Source organism: Vespa crabro, chromosome 18 (assembly GCF_910589235.1).
Source record: "Vespa crabro chromosome 18, iyVesCrab1.2, whole genome shotgun sequence".
Lineage (NCBI taxonomy): Eukaryota > Metazoa > Arthropoda > Insecta > Hymenoptera > Vespidae > Vespa > Vespa crabro.
Genome location: NC_060972.1, coordinates 3,195,769 through 3,209,898, shown reverse-complemented (window position 1 = coordinate 3,209,898; position 14,130 = coordinate 3,195,769). Strand labels below are relative to the sequence as shown.

The 14,130-nt window shown below is 33.2% G+C and overlaps 1 protein-coding gene across 7 annotated transcripts in view; it reads left to right on the top strand.

The window, feature by feature from the left end:
- The window catches only part of LOC124430416 (POU domain, class 6, transcription factor 1), a 134,574-nt gene extending 120,541 nt beyond the window's left edge, over positions 1-14,033 (top strand). For 2 of the 7 annotated variants that reach the window (XM_046976962.1, XM_046976967.1), the window contains 5 exons: positions 1,298-1,478; positions 2,434-2,490; positions 3,764-3,847; positions 8,202-8,353; positions 8,587-14,033. In XM_046976962.1, the coding sequence (XP_046832918.1) occupies positions 1,298-1,478; positions 2,434-2,490; positions 3,764-3,847; positions 8,202-8,353; positions 8,587-8,708 (596 nt within the window). In that variant the 3' untranslated portion in view covers positions 8,709-14,033. Of the gene's footprint in view, positions 1-1,297; positions 1,479-2,433; positions 2,491-3,763; positions 3,848-8,139; positions 8,354-8,586 lie in introns of those variants that run through there. The other 5 variants (XM_046976963.1, XM_046976965.1, XM_046976964.1 and 2 more) reach the window with 5 other exon arrangements.
- Positions 14,034-14,130: the final 97 nt, after the last annotated feature.

Here is a 14,130-nt window from a genome sequence, read left to right as displayed (position 1 = left end):
TTAGTGGCCGTCTTCTAGGAACCCATCGACGATTCCAACGAGGAGACTAACCTCGAACCTGCCGATAATAATTTTAATAATTCACAATCATTGCCGCTCACGGACTGCCACTTCGTCATTTCCACTCGACTCGAATGATCATTCACCGCCTAACGATACTCAATTGCCATTATCGAATGGAACATTGCGCTCTGCTAACGCGAAGATAGATTATACCGTTGCTCTAGAGTTTACGCATAAGATTCTCTCTCCGCAATTTGTTATCCACGTCCATATAACTCGACTTTAAATACAAACTTTTATAAATGATATTCATTTTATCCCTCAACATTTTTCTTTATCAATTTTTTCCATTATTCTTAACTTGCAGGCTTTGTAGAAATTTCTTAAAATGAAATTATTCGAATAAAATGGACGATCAATTAAAAATGACATTCCATTGGAAATTAAATCCCATTAAATTGTTATAATCAACTTAAGTTGAATCGATTTTTCAAGAAAAATTTCATCTTTCTCTTTTTCTTTTTCTTCCTAAAAAAAGAGAGAAAAAAAAATATAAAAAAAAAAGAAGTTCAAGTTCCGTGATCTTAGAAATGTAGGCGTATAGAGCATTATAGATTATTTAAGATCGGGCAAGACGTTTGGGTACGTGTACGCACGCCTTATAAACATTTGGGGTGACAGATTTACGAGTGAAATCGGTGTAATTCAAAGTGCTTTAACGAAGCCGCCACGGTTGATGTCATTAGGCAGCTTCTCGCCGGCTGCCAGGATACGTTCTGACGAATCGATCGAAACGTGCACGCTCGCTCGACCGAGACTACATCGCGAACCTAATGCGTTAGGAATGTGAGCCGTTAGAACGATCACGGAATAACTTCTGCGTACGTTGGATAAACCGATATCTCTCGTGCCTATCCTCTCGAGTTTGCAATTAAGAGTTAAGATATGGTGCATCCTTCGTCTTTTCTTATTTTTTTCTTTCCTTTTCTAAGAAACTATATAATCCACTCCAAGATACTATTCTCTAATTTATTTCTTTATTTATTTATTTATTTATTTTCTTTTTTTTTTCTGATTAAGACATTCAACTATTACAAGCACTGTACTCAATTATCAATATCGATTTCTTGTCATTTATGTTTATCCATATTTATCTTATATTATTTATTATCATGATAATAGCGATAGGAAAGGAATGACGAGCGATACTTCCTCTTATTAGGAAATTAGAAAGTTTCTTTATTAATTTACATTTAATTATCTTTTGATCATAAAAGTTTCTCTTTTTTTATAGATCAACCGACAATCAACGAAGCCACGAATAACGTTGTGGATGGTATCAACCTCGACGAGATCAAAGAGTTCGCGAAGGTTTTCAAACTTCGTAGACTTTCGTTGGGCCTAACGCAGACACAAGTTGGTCAAGCCCTTAGCGTTACCGAAGGTCCTGCTTATAGTCAGAGTGCCATATGCAGGTAGGCTCTTTTCTTTGTTATTGTCACTAGAGTTTTAAAGGAAAAGAAAAAAAAGAAAAAAAAAAAAATAGACCTTAAAGAAAAGGAAGAGAAACTAACGTCGCTGAGGTGTAATCAAGGAATGGACAATTATACGACGAATAGTGTGCCAGGTCACTGGAAATGGCGTTTAAACGGTTGACACTTTTATATGTTCATACTGTTGTTCGATAAAAAAAGAAAACGAAAAAAAGAAAAAAAGAAAAAAAAAAGAAAAAAAGAAAACAAAAAAATTATCAGAAAAAAAATAATTCTCTATAGAATTCTTTAATTACCGGACATTTTACGAGCTACGGAATTCTTAAAGTTAAAAAAAAAAAAAAAAAGAAAAGAAAAAAGAAAAAGAAAAAAAGAAATAAAAAAAGAAAAGAAAAAGAGAAAAAAAAATGAGATTTCACGCGTCTCATCCTCGCCGCGTTCCTCACGAAATCGATTCTGATTACGTACACGCAACGTTAGGCGGTGTAGTTTCGTGCAAGAGTTATTTCTTCTCGTCACAAACTCGAATGATTACGTTGGTTCCTAAACTCGAGAAGATAATATTTTTCATTCCTTTCCGCGTTTTATTTTATCCGCTCGAATTAGAAGAAAAAAAAAAAAAGAAAAAAGAAAAAAGAAAAATAAATTGACAAATAAATAAATAAATAAAGAGGAAAAAAGAGAGAGAGAGAGAGAGAGAGAGAAAAAAAAAAGAAAAAAAATTGAAGAAACAATCTTCGAAAATGACGACTGATGAAATGAAGAGGAACCAACGTGGTCGAGAGTGTGCCAATGGCAGCGTTTCGAATAAAATAAAATAAAATAAAATAAAATAAAATAAAATAAAATAAAATAAAATAAAATAAAAGATCAATACGACGTATTTAGAGTCTCTTTATCGTATCGACTAATTTAAGCATTGGTGATTGTTCCCCAGTGCCCTGGCTACCCAGATGTACGCTGCCTCGCAGATTGTGTCACAGCAGCAAGCTACGTACGTTCACCCCTCATATGCTACCTAATTCACCTAAAAATTAAAAAACTTTAAAAAAAAAAAAAAAAAAATCAACGCGGTTATACCCAAGCGTGCAGAGGTGGTTCGTGAACGGGCCAATGATAATCGCTCAGTTTTCTAGGAACAATAACAATAATAATAATAATAATAAGAAGAAGAAGAAGAAGAAGAAAAAAAAATAAATAAAGAAAAAAACAAACAAACAAAAAAAAAATTAAGAGAAGAAAAAAAACATATAAATAAAAAAAGATAGGGGAAAGGAAAAGAAAAGACAAAAAGAAAAAATAGGATCGACGGGTAAATAACTCGATAGATTTTTTTTTTTTCTTTGTCGAAACAAATATCGAATGTTTGTTAATAGATCGAGGAAAGTGATCTGACAACGACCTGATATTTGAATTCTCCCTGCGAATCCGATCGGGCATATTTGGGTATAGCTGCAAAACACTCTTACTAATTTCTAATTCCACATCCGGAAAAGAGAAATTTGCGATAAGGAGCACTTTTTGAGATTAACGAATAGTTTCTCTCCGAGCCAGGGCATTGGCAAACTTGGGCATGATGTCGCCAACGCAACGAACGTATCGACGATGCTCGAACTGTCGCTGTTCATTTCGTTGTTTACAAAAAAAAAAAAAAAAAAAAAAAAGAAAAAAAAGAAGAAAAGAAAAGAAAAGAGAACAATTAACGACATCTACCTATTTCTATCTCTATCTATCTATCTTTATCTCTCTTTCTCTTACTTTTACTTCAATTTTATCAACGTCCTTTCGATCCTCAATTCGATCTTCTACTTTGGCGACGAACTGCGTTGGCAACATCATACACGGCATCACCAAATCTTCAAAAGCATGCACGCATTGTCAATGTCCTGTTATTGAATCGATGCATGCCCTTTGTTAGTGCTCCTTTGTCGAACGCATTTTGGTGTGGGCGAGTGTGTTAATTTTAATCAAGAAACTATAGAAAAGAAAAAAAAAAAAAAAGAAAAAAATAGAAAGAAAGAAAAAAGAAGTTTCCAAGAGGAAAGAAAAATTATGAAACGAAATGTAACGTTTTCAAATTTCAAGAAATAAAAGAAAAAAAAAAAAAAAAAAAAAAAAAAGAAAAAGAAAGAAAAAAGGAAAAACATAAAAATCGTATTATTCATTCTTCCTCTTGTCAAAATTTTTCTTTCTCTCTCGAATGATCGTCCTACAAAGGATTCGTCCAAAACGATTGGACAATGAAAATCTATTGCTCTTCGGTCTAGATTCGAAAAGCTGGACATCACACCTAAAAGTGCGCAGAAAATTAAACCAGTGTTGGAGAGGTGGATGAAGGAAGCCGAGGAAAGGTGAGACACATATCTCTCTTTCACCTTTTATAAGACGCAACCGTAAAGGATAGTTGATCTTCCTCCTTCTTCCTCGTACTTTCAATTACGTTCGAGAGATCGTTACGGATAAACATCTATCGAATGGCCTGAATGAGAAAGTAATTAAAAAACCTGTCCAACGTAAATCGTTAGACAACGCGATCGAAAAAAGTTACATACATAAATAAATCCCGCCTTCCCCTAAGTGGTCCGATCCCGTTCGTATATATATATATATATATATATATATATACATACTGTACAGACACATAGTTAACATATGTATCGCACTAATCATATACCAAAAGGGACACTTCTCATTTATGGATGATCTTTCGGTGTATTCTCCGGTGCAATTTAAACGCAATGAGAATTATTACACTACATGTTAGTACGTAGATACTTGCAATAAACGGGTTGCTTAACATGCCGATACAACGATAAATGTGAGATTAGAAATCTGAACGCACGACGATTTATAGTATCGGTTTCTATGACTTCAAACGATTTCTCAAAAACTTCTTAACTAGTTCCTTTCGAATTAAGATTAGATATCTGATTGTTATTTTTTATCCAAAATATATTTGATTCTCTCTCAAACAGTGAAGGAGGAAAGATAATTCTACGTTCTCGAACGCTAAAGTCGGAATCCTTTGAAACTGTTCTATATATTCATACCAACTACGAAGTGGTATCCTATCGCTTTAGTCTCGATGCACGATTATTCCGCAATCGTCCAACAGGATCTCTCTTGGTCCTCGCTCTCTCTCTCTCTCTCTCTCTCTCTCTCTCTCTCTCTCTTTCTCATATACATATATATATGTATATACACATATACTCCCTCCAGTCAAACACCGGGCTCTGTCCCGGGCAAGCGTGTGAACGCGTGCGTGCTAATTGGTAATTCGCTAATTGAATCCAGCTGATTAATTGCCGATCCGCGTCTAATAAATACGCGGAATGTTAATTAGAATACGGCAGACGGCGGTGAGGACGGTGAGAAGAGGGGGACGGAGAACCGTTAGCTTTGCGAAGTCCCGATGGCACGCGAGTCTCCGCGGGATCTTACGATCACTTCGACGATCTTCAACTATTTCTTCCTCCTACGAAACTATTTCCGGGAGTTTAGTTATTCCCTCCTACGATCATAAAAAAGAAAAAAAGTATTTCGATACATACGAATGAGACAACAAAACATTGACAATACGAAATGTTATTTATGTTTCATTACAAAATTGTTCCTATAAAAGGAACGTCGAGATTATATCGAAGATTATTGAACGTCAATTATGTCGTAGATTATTATACGCCAATCAAAGATTTATAATGTTTCTTAAAACTTAACACGATGAATCTTTTTCAATACCCGTAAAATCATTATAGAAACGGCAAAGTAGATAATCCAATAAAAAACTTAAACTAATCCTGTGAGAAACGAAGAGAAAAACACATAGCTCAAAGATTCACTCAATTATAGCTATATCTTAAGCGTTAGAATGAAAGAGAAAGATATATATATATATATATATATATATATATATATATATAGGGAGAGAGAGAGAGATAGAGGCAAGTTTCTATGCCTTGCTCGTTTTTCTTTTCATGACAGAAAACAGCAACAATGACCCATCTCGCATTCTCCCAACGTAGAAACTAAGCGCGAGCGACGGCCGCCGTTGCCGCCGCCATCGCCATCGCAGTCCGGGAAAAATGAAAGCGGCTAGTTTATGCGGTGCACGTGCACGATTTATCTGCCGAGTAATTAAACTGTGGACTAATTAAAATCAGGTTTCTGATGTACCTCTCCTCCTGCAGCAAACCTCCCTCGTACTCTTTCCCTCTCTCTCTCTCTCTCTCTCTCTTTTTCACACACACACATATACACATATACACATATATATTACACATATACACCAACCAGAATCCACTGTCCTTTTCTTCTTCTTCTTCTTCTTCATTCTCTACCTTTCTCTCCCTCACTCTTTCTTTTTCTCTTTCTTTCTTTCTTTCTTTCTTTCTTTCTTTCTTCCTTTCCCCATTTCTCTCGTTGTTTCTCACTCACACCCACGCAAGAGTAAACCCACCACGGAAACTCCTGCACGTTCTTAACCGATTCAGCCCGCAAACCTCCCAGAATATCCTTCTTCGTCTCTCTTGGCACCACTGCCCTCTTCCCCGACAACCCACCACCACCATTGGAATCGTTCCGACTCTGGCAAAGAACAGGCGCGTTCTCCATTAGCATATTGTTTTCGCAAATTCGACGAAATATCACCGAGCGATGCTAATGGCCTAACCCCTTTGGAACGAGGATGAGGACGGAAACGAGAGGACAAGGACGACAAAGACGACGACAAAGACGACGACAGGGTATACTTTTTCTCTCGGTCCACGACGTGGTCATTCGGAGTTTAAATTAAAAACATAAATTTTTGTCAGTGCGCTCTCTTTCTCTAGAAAGAAAAAGAGGGGAAGAGAGAGGGAGAGAGAGAGAGAGAGAGAGAGAAAGAGAGAGAAATAGAAAAATTCGTGCCAACTCTTGCACGTGACGATTCTGTCGCCTGTAGCTATATTTATTTCTTTCTTGTTAAACGTTCAAAGAGAGAGAGAGAGAGAGAGAGAGAGAGAGAGAGAGAGAGAGAGAGAGAGAGAGAGAGAGATCGCAGTAAAATCTTCTATTTCTTAGAATTTTCATTTCGACGTGCTTCACTTAATCATTTTATTTGTTTCCTTTGCCATTACTAATTTTGCTGATCAAAATTTGTTAAAAGAAAAAATTTCGTTATTTCCATGGAATATTTTATTGGAAAATAAAAACTAGTGATTCCTAATCAATTATTATTCATTCTCGATGATTAATAAAAACTAATAAAAAGATATATATTTTTCATTTGAACCGATCATATTATTAGATTTAGACGACGTTTATTGATAACGAGCATACTTTGTAAATAATTTTATCGATAATTAGAAAGTCACTTAAAATTATCAATCAACATATTTACAATCATTGAAATATAAATAAACTTATAAATTTCCAAGATAATTTTTATTATCATCTCTCGTAAAAAATACGAATACGTATCATAGAATTGACATTGAAATACTCAACACACTCTGACAATGTAATGTGGTATGTGTAATTGTGATAATGTGCAATTTAAAGGATACATAGGAAAAAAGAAAAAGATACGATTAAAACGTTGATAATCGCAAAAGCATTTAATTAGTCACAAATAATTGATTGAGTAAAATCCTATTATCATTTCTAACGAAGGATTCCGAGACACTTAGAAAAGAATTGTTCTTCATCAAGTTAGCTTCCATTCTTTCCTTTAATCCTTAATATTTTCCATCCAAATCGCGTTTGATATATTCGTAATAATTCGTAATATCGTCTGGTTATACGAGAATATCCCTGTTTACGACTGCTTTCCCGTACTTCAATTCACCCGTTCATTCGCGATCACTAACTTTATTTGTCTCGTACGGAAAAGTTACGGAGAGTCTCGTTGACTGGCCAAAAAAGTTTGTCCGCTGACTATTTTCGAACGGAAAAAATGAAAAAGAACAATAACAACAACAATAACACAACAACAACGACGGCGACGACGACGACGACGACGACGACGACGACAAATAAAACGAGATAAGCAAAGACGAGGGATGAAGGATGCTTTAGCAATCCTATCTAATGCTTTTTACGAATTAACTTTCAAATATACATTCATAGTTCGTACACATATTCTCGAAATAAAGTTCAAAGTTTTTACATAAATCTATTATACATTTAACTGATAGGATATCTCGATAAAGTTGATTATTTAAAGTATTCTGTATTTTTTTTTCTTTTGTCCTTTTTGAATAATAATTTATACGATACGATAAATTATCTCAAAGTAATTATTTATATCTGTTTACTTTAATGACGATTTAATTCTAACGAAATAATGATTTTCATATAGAAAAAGTAATTTTTATCATGAATAATTTTTTTATACAACTAATATAAATCGACATAGAATAATATTTAAATGATCGATTCCATTGAAAGATATTATATATTTTAAATAGACTAATTCAATATTACTATACACTAAAACAATATAATTATAGTTACGATAGAATTGATAATCTGTAAAAAAGATCTTTAAAATGTTTCAAAATTTTTCAATCGATTCATTAATCTTCAAATGATAGAAAAGAAAAATATTTTTAATGAACAATTTGAACGATTTGAAAATTAATACGATATATTGTAAATTCATTAGGACAATTTATCGCGTTAGATACGAAAGGAGAAGACGATTTTACAGAATTTGAGCGAGAGCAGTGCGCGTGATTGCAGGTACAAGAGCGGAGTAAATCATCTCACGGACTTCATCGGAGTCGAACCAACCAAAAAGAGGAAGAGGCGGACGTCCTTCACACCTCAAGCTTTGGAATTGCTTAATGCTCATTTCGACCGAAATACTCATCCCAATGGTAAGAATTAATTGAATAAATAAAAAAAAAAAAATTAATAAATAAATCAAATTCGAATTATAATTTTGCAATAATTCCTTAATTTTACAAAAGCAACAAATTGTCTCTCTTTTAAGAAATTTAATAATTTTTTGATATATATATATATATATATATATATATATATATATATATATATATATAAATGAGATAAAATTTTATATACATATATCTTTCTTTTTGTTTTATCTCAGGTACCGAAATTACAACGTTAGCACATCGTTTAGGATACGACAGAGAAGTTATTAGAATTTGGTTTTGCAACAAGAGACAATCGTTAAAGAATACTGCGAGAATGATGAAGGGAATCGAGTAAAACGACGTTGATCGATGATCGTCTATGGAAAAAATCAGTTAAGAAGAAGAAGAAGAAGAAGAAGAAAAAGAAAAAGAAAAAGAAGAAGAAAAAGAGGAGATGAAAAGAATCGCTTCGAGGACGATTCGATGTCTCCGAGAACGTAGCGAGTTTGAATTTCGAGGGTCGTTTTACGAGAAGAAATCGCACAAGGATTAAATGAATTGTCCTTTTTAAAATCAAGATTTGTTGATCGAATTAACGATCCTTTCGCGATTTTTACTCTCGAAAAGAAAACGAAGTACTTTTATAATTATCCGGTTTCGTTCGATCGTTTCGTTAATGATCGACAAGTGATCTAACTCGATTCTCTGAAGACTGTATTCATCGATCTTCCAGTCTCAGTCCATCTTTTCCACGAGGAAGAATGAAATATCGCAGCATCGAGCTCGACGATCGAAACAGAACGAAAAGCGTAGCGAAACGAAAAAGCAAAAAAAAAAAAGAAAAAAAAAAGAAAAAAAAAAGAAAAGAAAAGAGACTAAAAGTCCTTAAGGGCAATGTGATCGCAGAGAGTATACGAAAAGATCTAATCTGTAAATTAGCTTTTATAATCCTGCTCGCGGAAACTTTCAAATGTGAAAGGGAAATTAAGCGAAGAGTATTTTTTTGTTTCTTTCTTTTTTTTTTTTTTTTTTTTTTTTTTGATGTTTTTTCCGAAAAACGAAGGATCGACTTTTTCTTCTTTCTCTTCGTTTTAGTAAAAAGAAAAGGAAAGAAAAAAAAACAAAGGAAGAAGAGAAGAAAGTAGAACAAAAAAAAAAGAAATAGAAAAAGAAGAAGAAAAAAGAAAATAGATTGTTCAGAGATCTTGATTAACAACGACACGTAACTTAAAATGGAAATTACCAACCGTTGGTAATACTCCATGAAGATTGAATCATGTTACCAATCGAACGAAAATTATCTTCCTAGATTCTCATCACAAATCGATTCCTAAAAGATCTTAGAATTAGTATTTCCCATGGATAAAACCGAACATGACTTTTATATGTTTCGAATACATTGTAAATAAATAAAAAGGAAAAAAAAAAAAAAAAAAAAAAAGGAAAAAGGAAAAAAAAGGAAAAAAAACCATTCTGTCAGAAGTTAATTTTTGAGACTTAAAATCATTGCGATCGATTCGATTGAATATTTTAAAATAATTCCAAGGAAAAAAGGAAGACTAATCATGATGATTCTCATTGCTTGGGCTAACTTAATGAAATGACATTGTATAGCCATTTAAAGTATTCAATCCTGATGAGAAATCACGGAAGAAGAGTCAATCACAGTGATTAACTAAATCATTTTTATTAATACAGAGAAAGAGGAAAAAGTAAATACTTTGACGTCTCCATTATACCATAAGAGCTATATATATATATATATACACGTATATATACATACATATATAGCAAATAAATAATGCAATAACGCGACGTTGAAAGTATGAAAGACGTGTAGGAAAGAAAAGAAAAAAGAAAAAAAAAAGGAAAAAGAAAAAAAGCAGAGATCAGAATTACATCACACCTCGGTTCTCAAATTTGTGACAGAAGATTCGAAGATTTGTGAAAAACTAATCCGCAATCGTTTGAGATCAAGATAAGAATATAATAATTCAAATGCGATCTCGCATCTCGTGGGATGAATTTTTTCTTTCTTTTTTCTTTTTTTCTCTTGTTTTTATTCTTTATCCTCGTGGTTTAGAAACGGTACTCAAACTTTTTTTCCTCTTTTCTTTTTTTCTTTTCTTTTTTCTTTTCTTTTTTTTTTTTTTTTTTTTTTTTAACCATCTTCAATATCTCTTATATTTTTCATCCTTCTTGTACTTACCCAAACTCGAACGAAGCTCACGAAATACCGTGTATATGTAATAATCGTCATAGATAAAAATTATTACAGGCACACGCTCAAATTATATATATATATATATATATATATATATATATATATATATGTGTGTGTGTGTATATATATGTAATAATAGTTATCGATGCAGCTTCCTTCGAGATATTGTTTTTAATCTCAGACACTCCCGATAATTTTAATATTATTATTTTTATAAATAAAATAAATAAAAGAGAACGAGATCGAAAGCTTTAAAACTGATCGATGACAAACTTGACGATTTCTCGCATTAAAACGTGATAAATTAATAGCTAAAAGCCATAATAAAATAATAATTATTTCTTCTAAATAATACGAGAGCGGAATGAGATTTGAAAGATTTAAGAGGAATAACATCGTACATATATCGTAATGTACTTCGTATCCTTTTTTCCTCCTCGATGCAAGAAGAAGTATAAAGATAGATAGATAGATAGATAGACAGTGAGAGAGAGAGAGAGAGAGAGAGAGAGAGAGAGAGAGAGAGAGGAAGAAAGAGAGAGAGAGTGAGAGAGAGAGAGAGGGGGAGGGAGGGAGATAGAGAGAGAGAGAGAGAAAGAGGAAGAAATAGAAAACTAAGAGGTAAGAAAAACGTGAGATACCTTCGTTATAATAATGGACTATTTACTACCAATAATTATTCATTCATTACGTGAATAACATTGAGAATCGATGATAAAAATAAATAATATTAGTTAGGTGCGCGATTTCAAGTGGTTTAGCCCCGTGTACATATATTAAGATTATCGATTATATATAAGCGTTGTAATATTTAAGGAATAAACTTTTAATAATATCGTAGGCTATAAAATAGCTGAATTCGTGAGAAATTAAATTGACATGGTTAAAGTATACTTCTAAAAACGACTAATGTAAAGCGGAGCAACAAGGAAATAGAAGACGAATGAAGAGGATGCTGAGATTCGCCCAGCAATGTGTTGAGACAGCAGAGAGAGAGAGAGAGAGAGAGAGAGAGAGAGAGAGAGAGAGAGAAAAATAGGGAGATTATTATTAAGATCTTATATTATTAAGAGTGCCGACGAGCAAAGTAATCTGTTCCTAAAGAGTTGTATCATAAAGTAAGAGATGAGAAGAGGTGAGAGAATGAAAAGTGTGGTATACATGGATAAGACGTGGATATAGAGGGATGGGAGGTAGGGGGGGAATTGAGAGTTATTAATAAATTCAAAATTCAAAATTTTGATCGATTCTAAGTGGGGGGGGGGCGGGATGGGATAAACTGGGGGAGGGGGGAAATCGTATGTTGTCCTTTTTGATAAATGAAAAAAAAAAAAAAATGAAAAGAAACGTTTGTACAGAGATATTCCGGTTATTAAATTTTGTTACGCGAATAAAGAGAGAGATAGAAAGAGAGAGAGAGAGAGAGAGAGAGAGAGAGAGAGAGAGAGAAAGAGGGAAAGAGGAACGGACGGAGGATTATTAATTAATCTGTTAGGGAAGCTGCGTGTGGTGTAGTGTCGGGCTTGTGGAATGGGTGGGGGTGGGGGTGGTAATTCGAAAGGACGCACGTCCGAGAGGAAGGGTATAACGAATTAGGAATCATGTGTATTTTCTTCGTGAAATCGATATTCAATAGATTATTGCGGTAATATAAAAACGCGAGTATTAAGCAAAGAAAAAAGAAAAAAAAAAATCATGTGAAATTGTATCCGTGAGTGTCATATTCCTAAGGAAAAAAAAAAAAAAAAAAAAAAAGAAAAAAAAATCATAGATCCACGGGCGAATGTTTTATAGCAGTTTCCGAATAGAGAGAAAAAAAATACGAGAGAAAAAGTATTAAACAAAATAATAGAAAAAATAAAAAATTAAAAAATTATACATATATATATATATATATATATATATACATATATATACATATATATACATAGAAAGAAGAAAATATAACACGAAATTTTCCTCGCTCTTTATGCTAATACAAAATTTTTCTACATTGCGCATCGTTCGAAGTAAGGCGGCTTGGTTTAGCCGATAAAAGAGAAAGAAAAAAAAAAAAAGAAAAGAAAAAAAGAAAATAACAAAGAAAAGAAAGAAAAGAAAGAAAAGAAAAAGATAAACATAGAAAGTGAAAGAAATGTCTTGAAAAGGGTGGATAAGAATTTTTGGATAAGATAGAAAAATTCGGAATAAGGAAAAACGTAGGACATAATGAAAACTGATCACGATTGTTTGCGAATCTTTCTTTTCGTCCAAAAACTCGCAAACGGCGCGGCATCGTCGTAATCCTATCGAGGAGGAAACTGTTCCTGAAACATCGCCCAGAGAAACCAAAGTTCCTATTACGTTTTATAAAATAATGAAAAAAAAAAAAAACAACACACACACATATAACTGTACTGCGAATATAAGAAAAAAAAGAAAAAAAAAAAAAATAAAAAAATAAAAAAATAAAAACCACACTTGATATGTATATACGAGAAACAGGCTAAGCTAGTTATTACGCGATACAATCAGCAATTATGAGGATTCGTTAAGGGAGATGAGGAGAAGTGAAGGAAAACGAAGAAAACGAAGACGAAGACGAAGACGAAGTAGAAATAAAAGAAAGGCAAAGAACGGGAAAGACAGAAACTTGGAGATAGAGAGAGAGAGAGAGAGAGAGAGAGAGAGAGAGAGAGAGAGAGAGAGAGAGAGAGAGAGAATTACGAAATAAGTAAAAGGCACGCCATGCGAAGATCAATTGAAATTTACAGTAATGGGAACAAAATGTCAATGAAATCCTAAGTGACATGGTAACAGGAAAATAAAAGGAGATGAGAAGAGTGTGTAGAAAAGGAAGAAGTAGAGAAAGAGGAAGAGAAAGAAGAAGAAGAAGAAGAAGAAGAAGAAGAGTAGAAGAAGGAAGAAGAAAAATAAGAAGATGAAGATGAAGATGAAGATGAAAAAATAAAAAGAAGAAAAAACGAAAAGAGAAAAAAAAAAGAAGAAAAAATAACCAGAATTTTTCCTAACGCGGGATGATCGTACACTTTTCTTTATCAGCGGACGCGACGAGAGATTTGTTTTATTTCAATTCTCGTTCGACGACGTCGTATTCGCGAGACACGGCATAGTCCGTTGACCCTCGATGCACAGTAAAACACACAGTCGATGATTAAGCACACAAGAAGTATACAATTAAATTAAGCAAGCCGTAGCTTTAGCTTGAATGTTAGCAATTTAGACGGAAAAAAAAAATGAGAAAAAAAAAAAAAAGAAAACATACACACACGGACACATATTACACGTACAGAAAAAAAAAAAAAAACACGGACACACGATGTAACATTAAAAACTACGTATTTAAAAGGAAACCAGAAAAAAAAAGAAATCTTAGCCGTTAAGCGAATACCTGTGTAAAATCTAGTAGGTGTCCACAAGAATAAAATAAAAAACATATATTGTGGTACAAATTAACATAAGATCGTGTCTCTTTGTTACCTAAGCTAACAAATTAATCCATTATGCTTATTTCCAAATTATCTATCTATCGTATAAGAGTATACATTATATA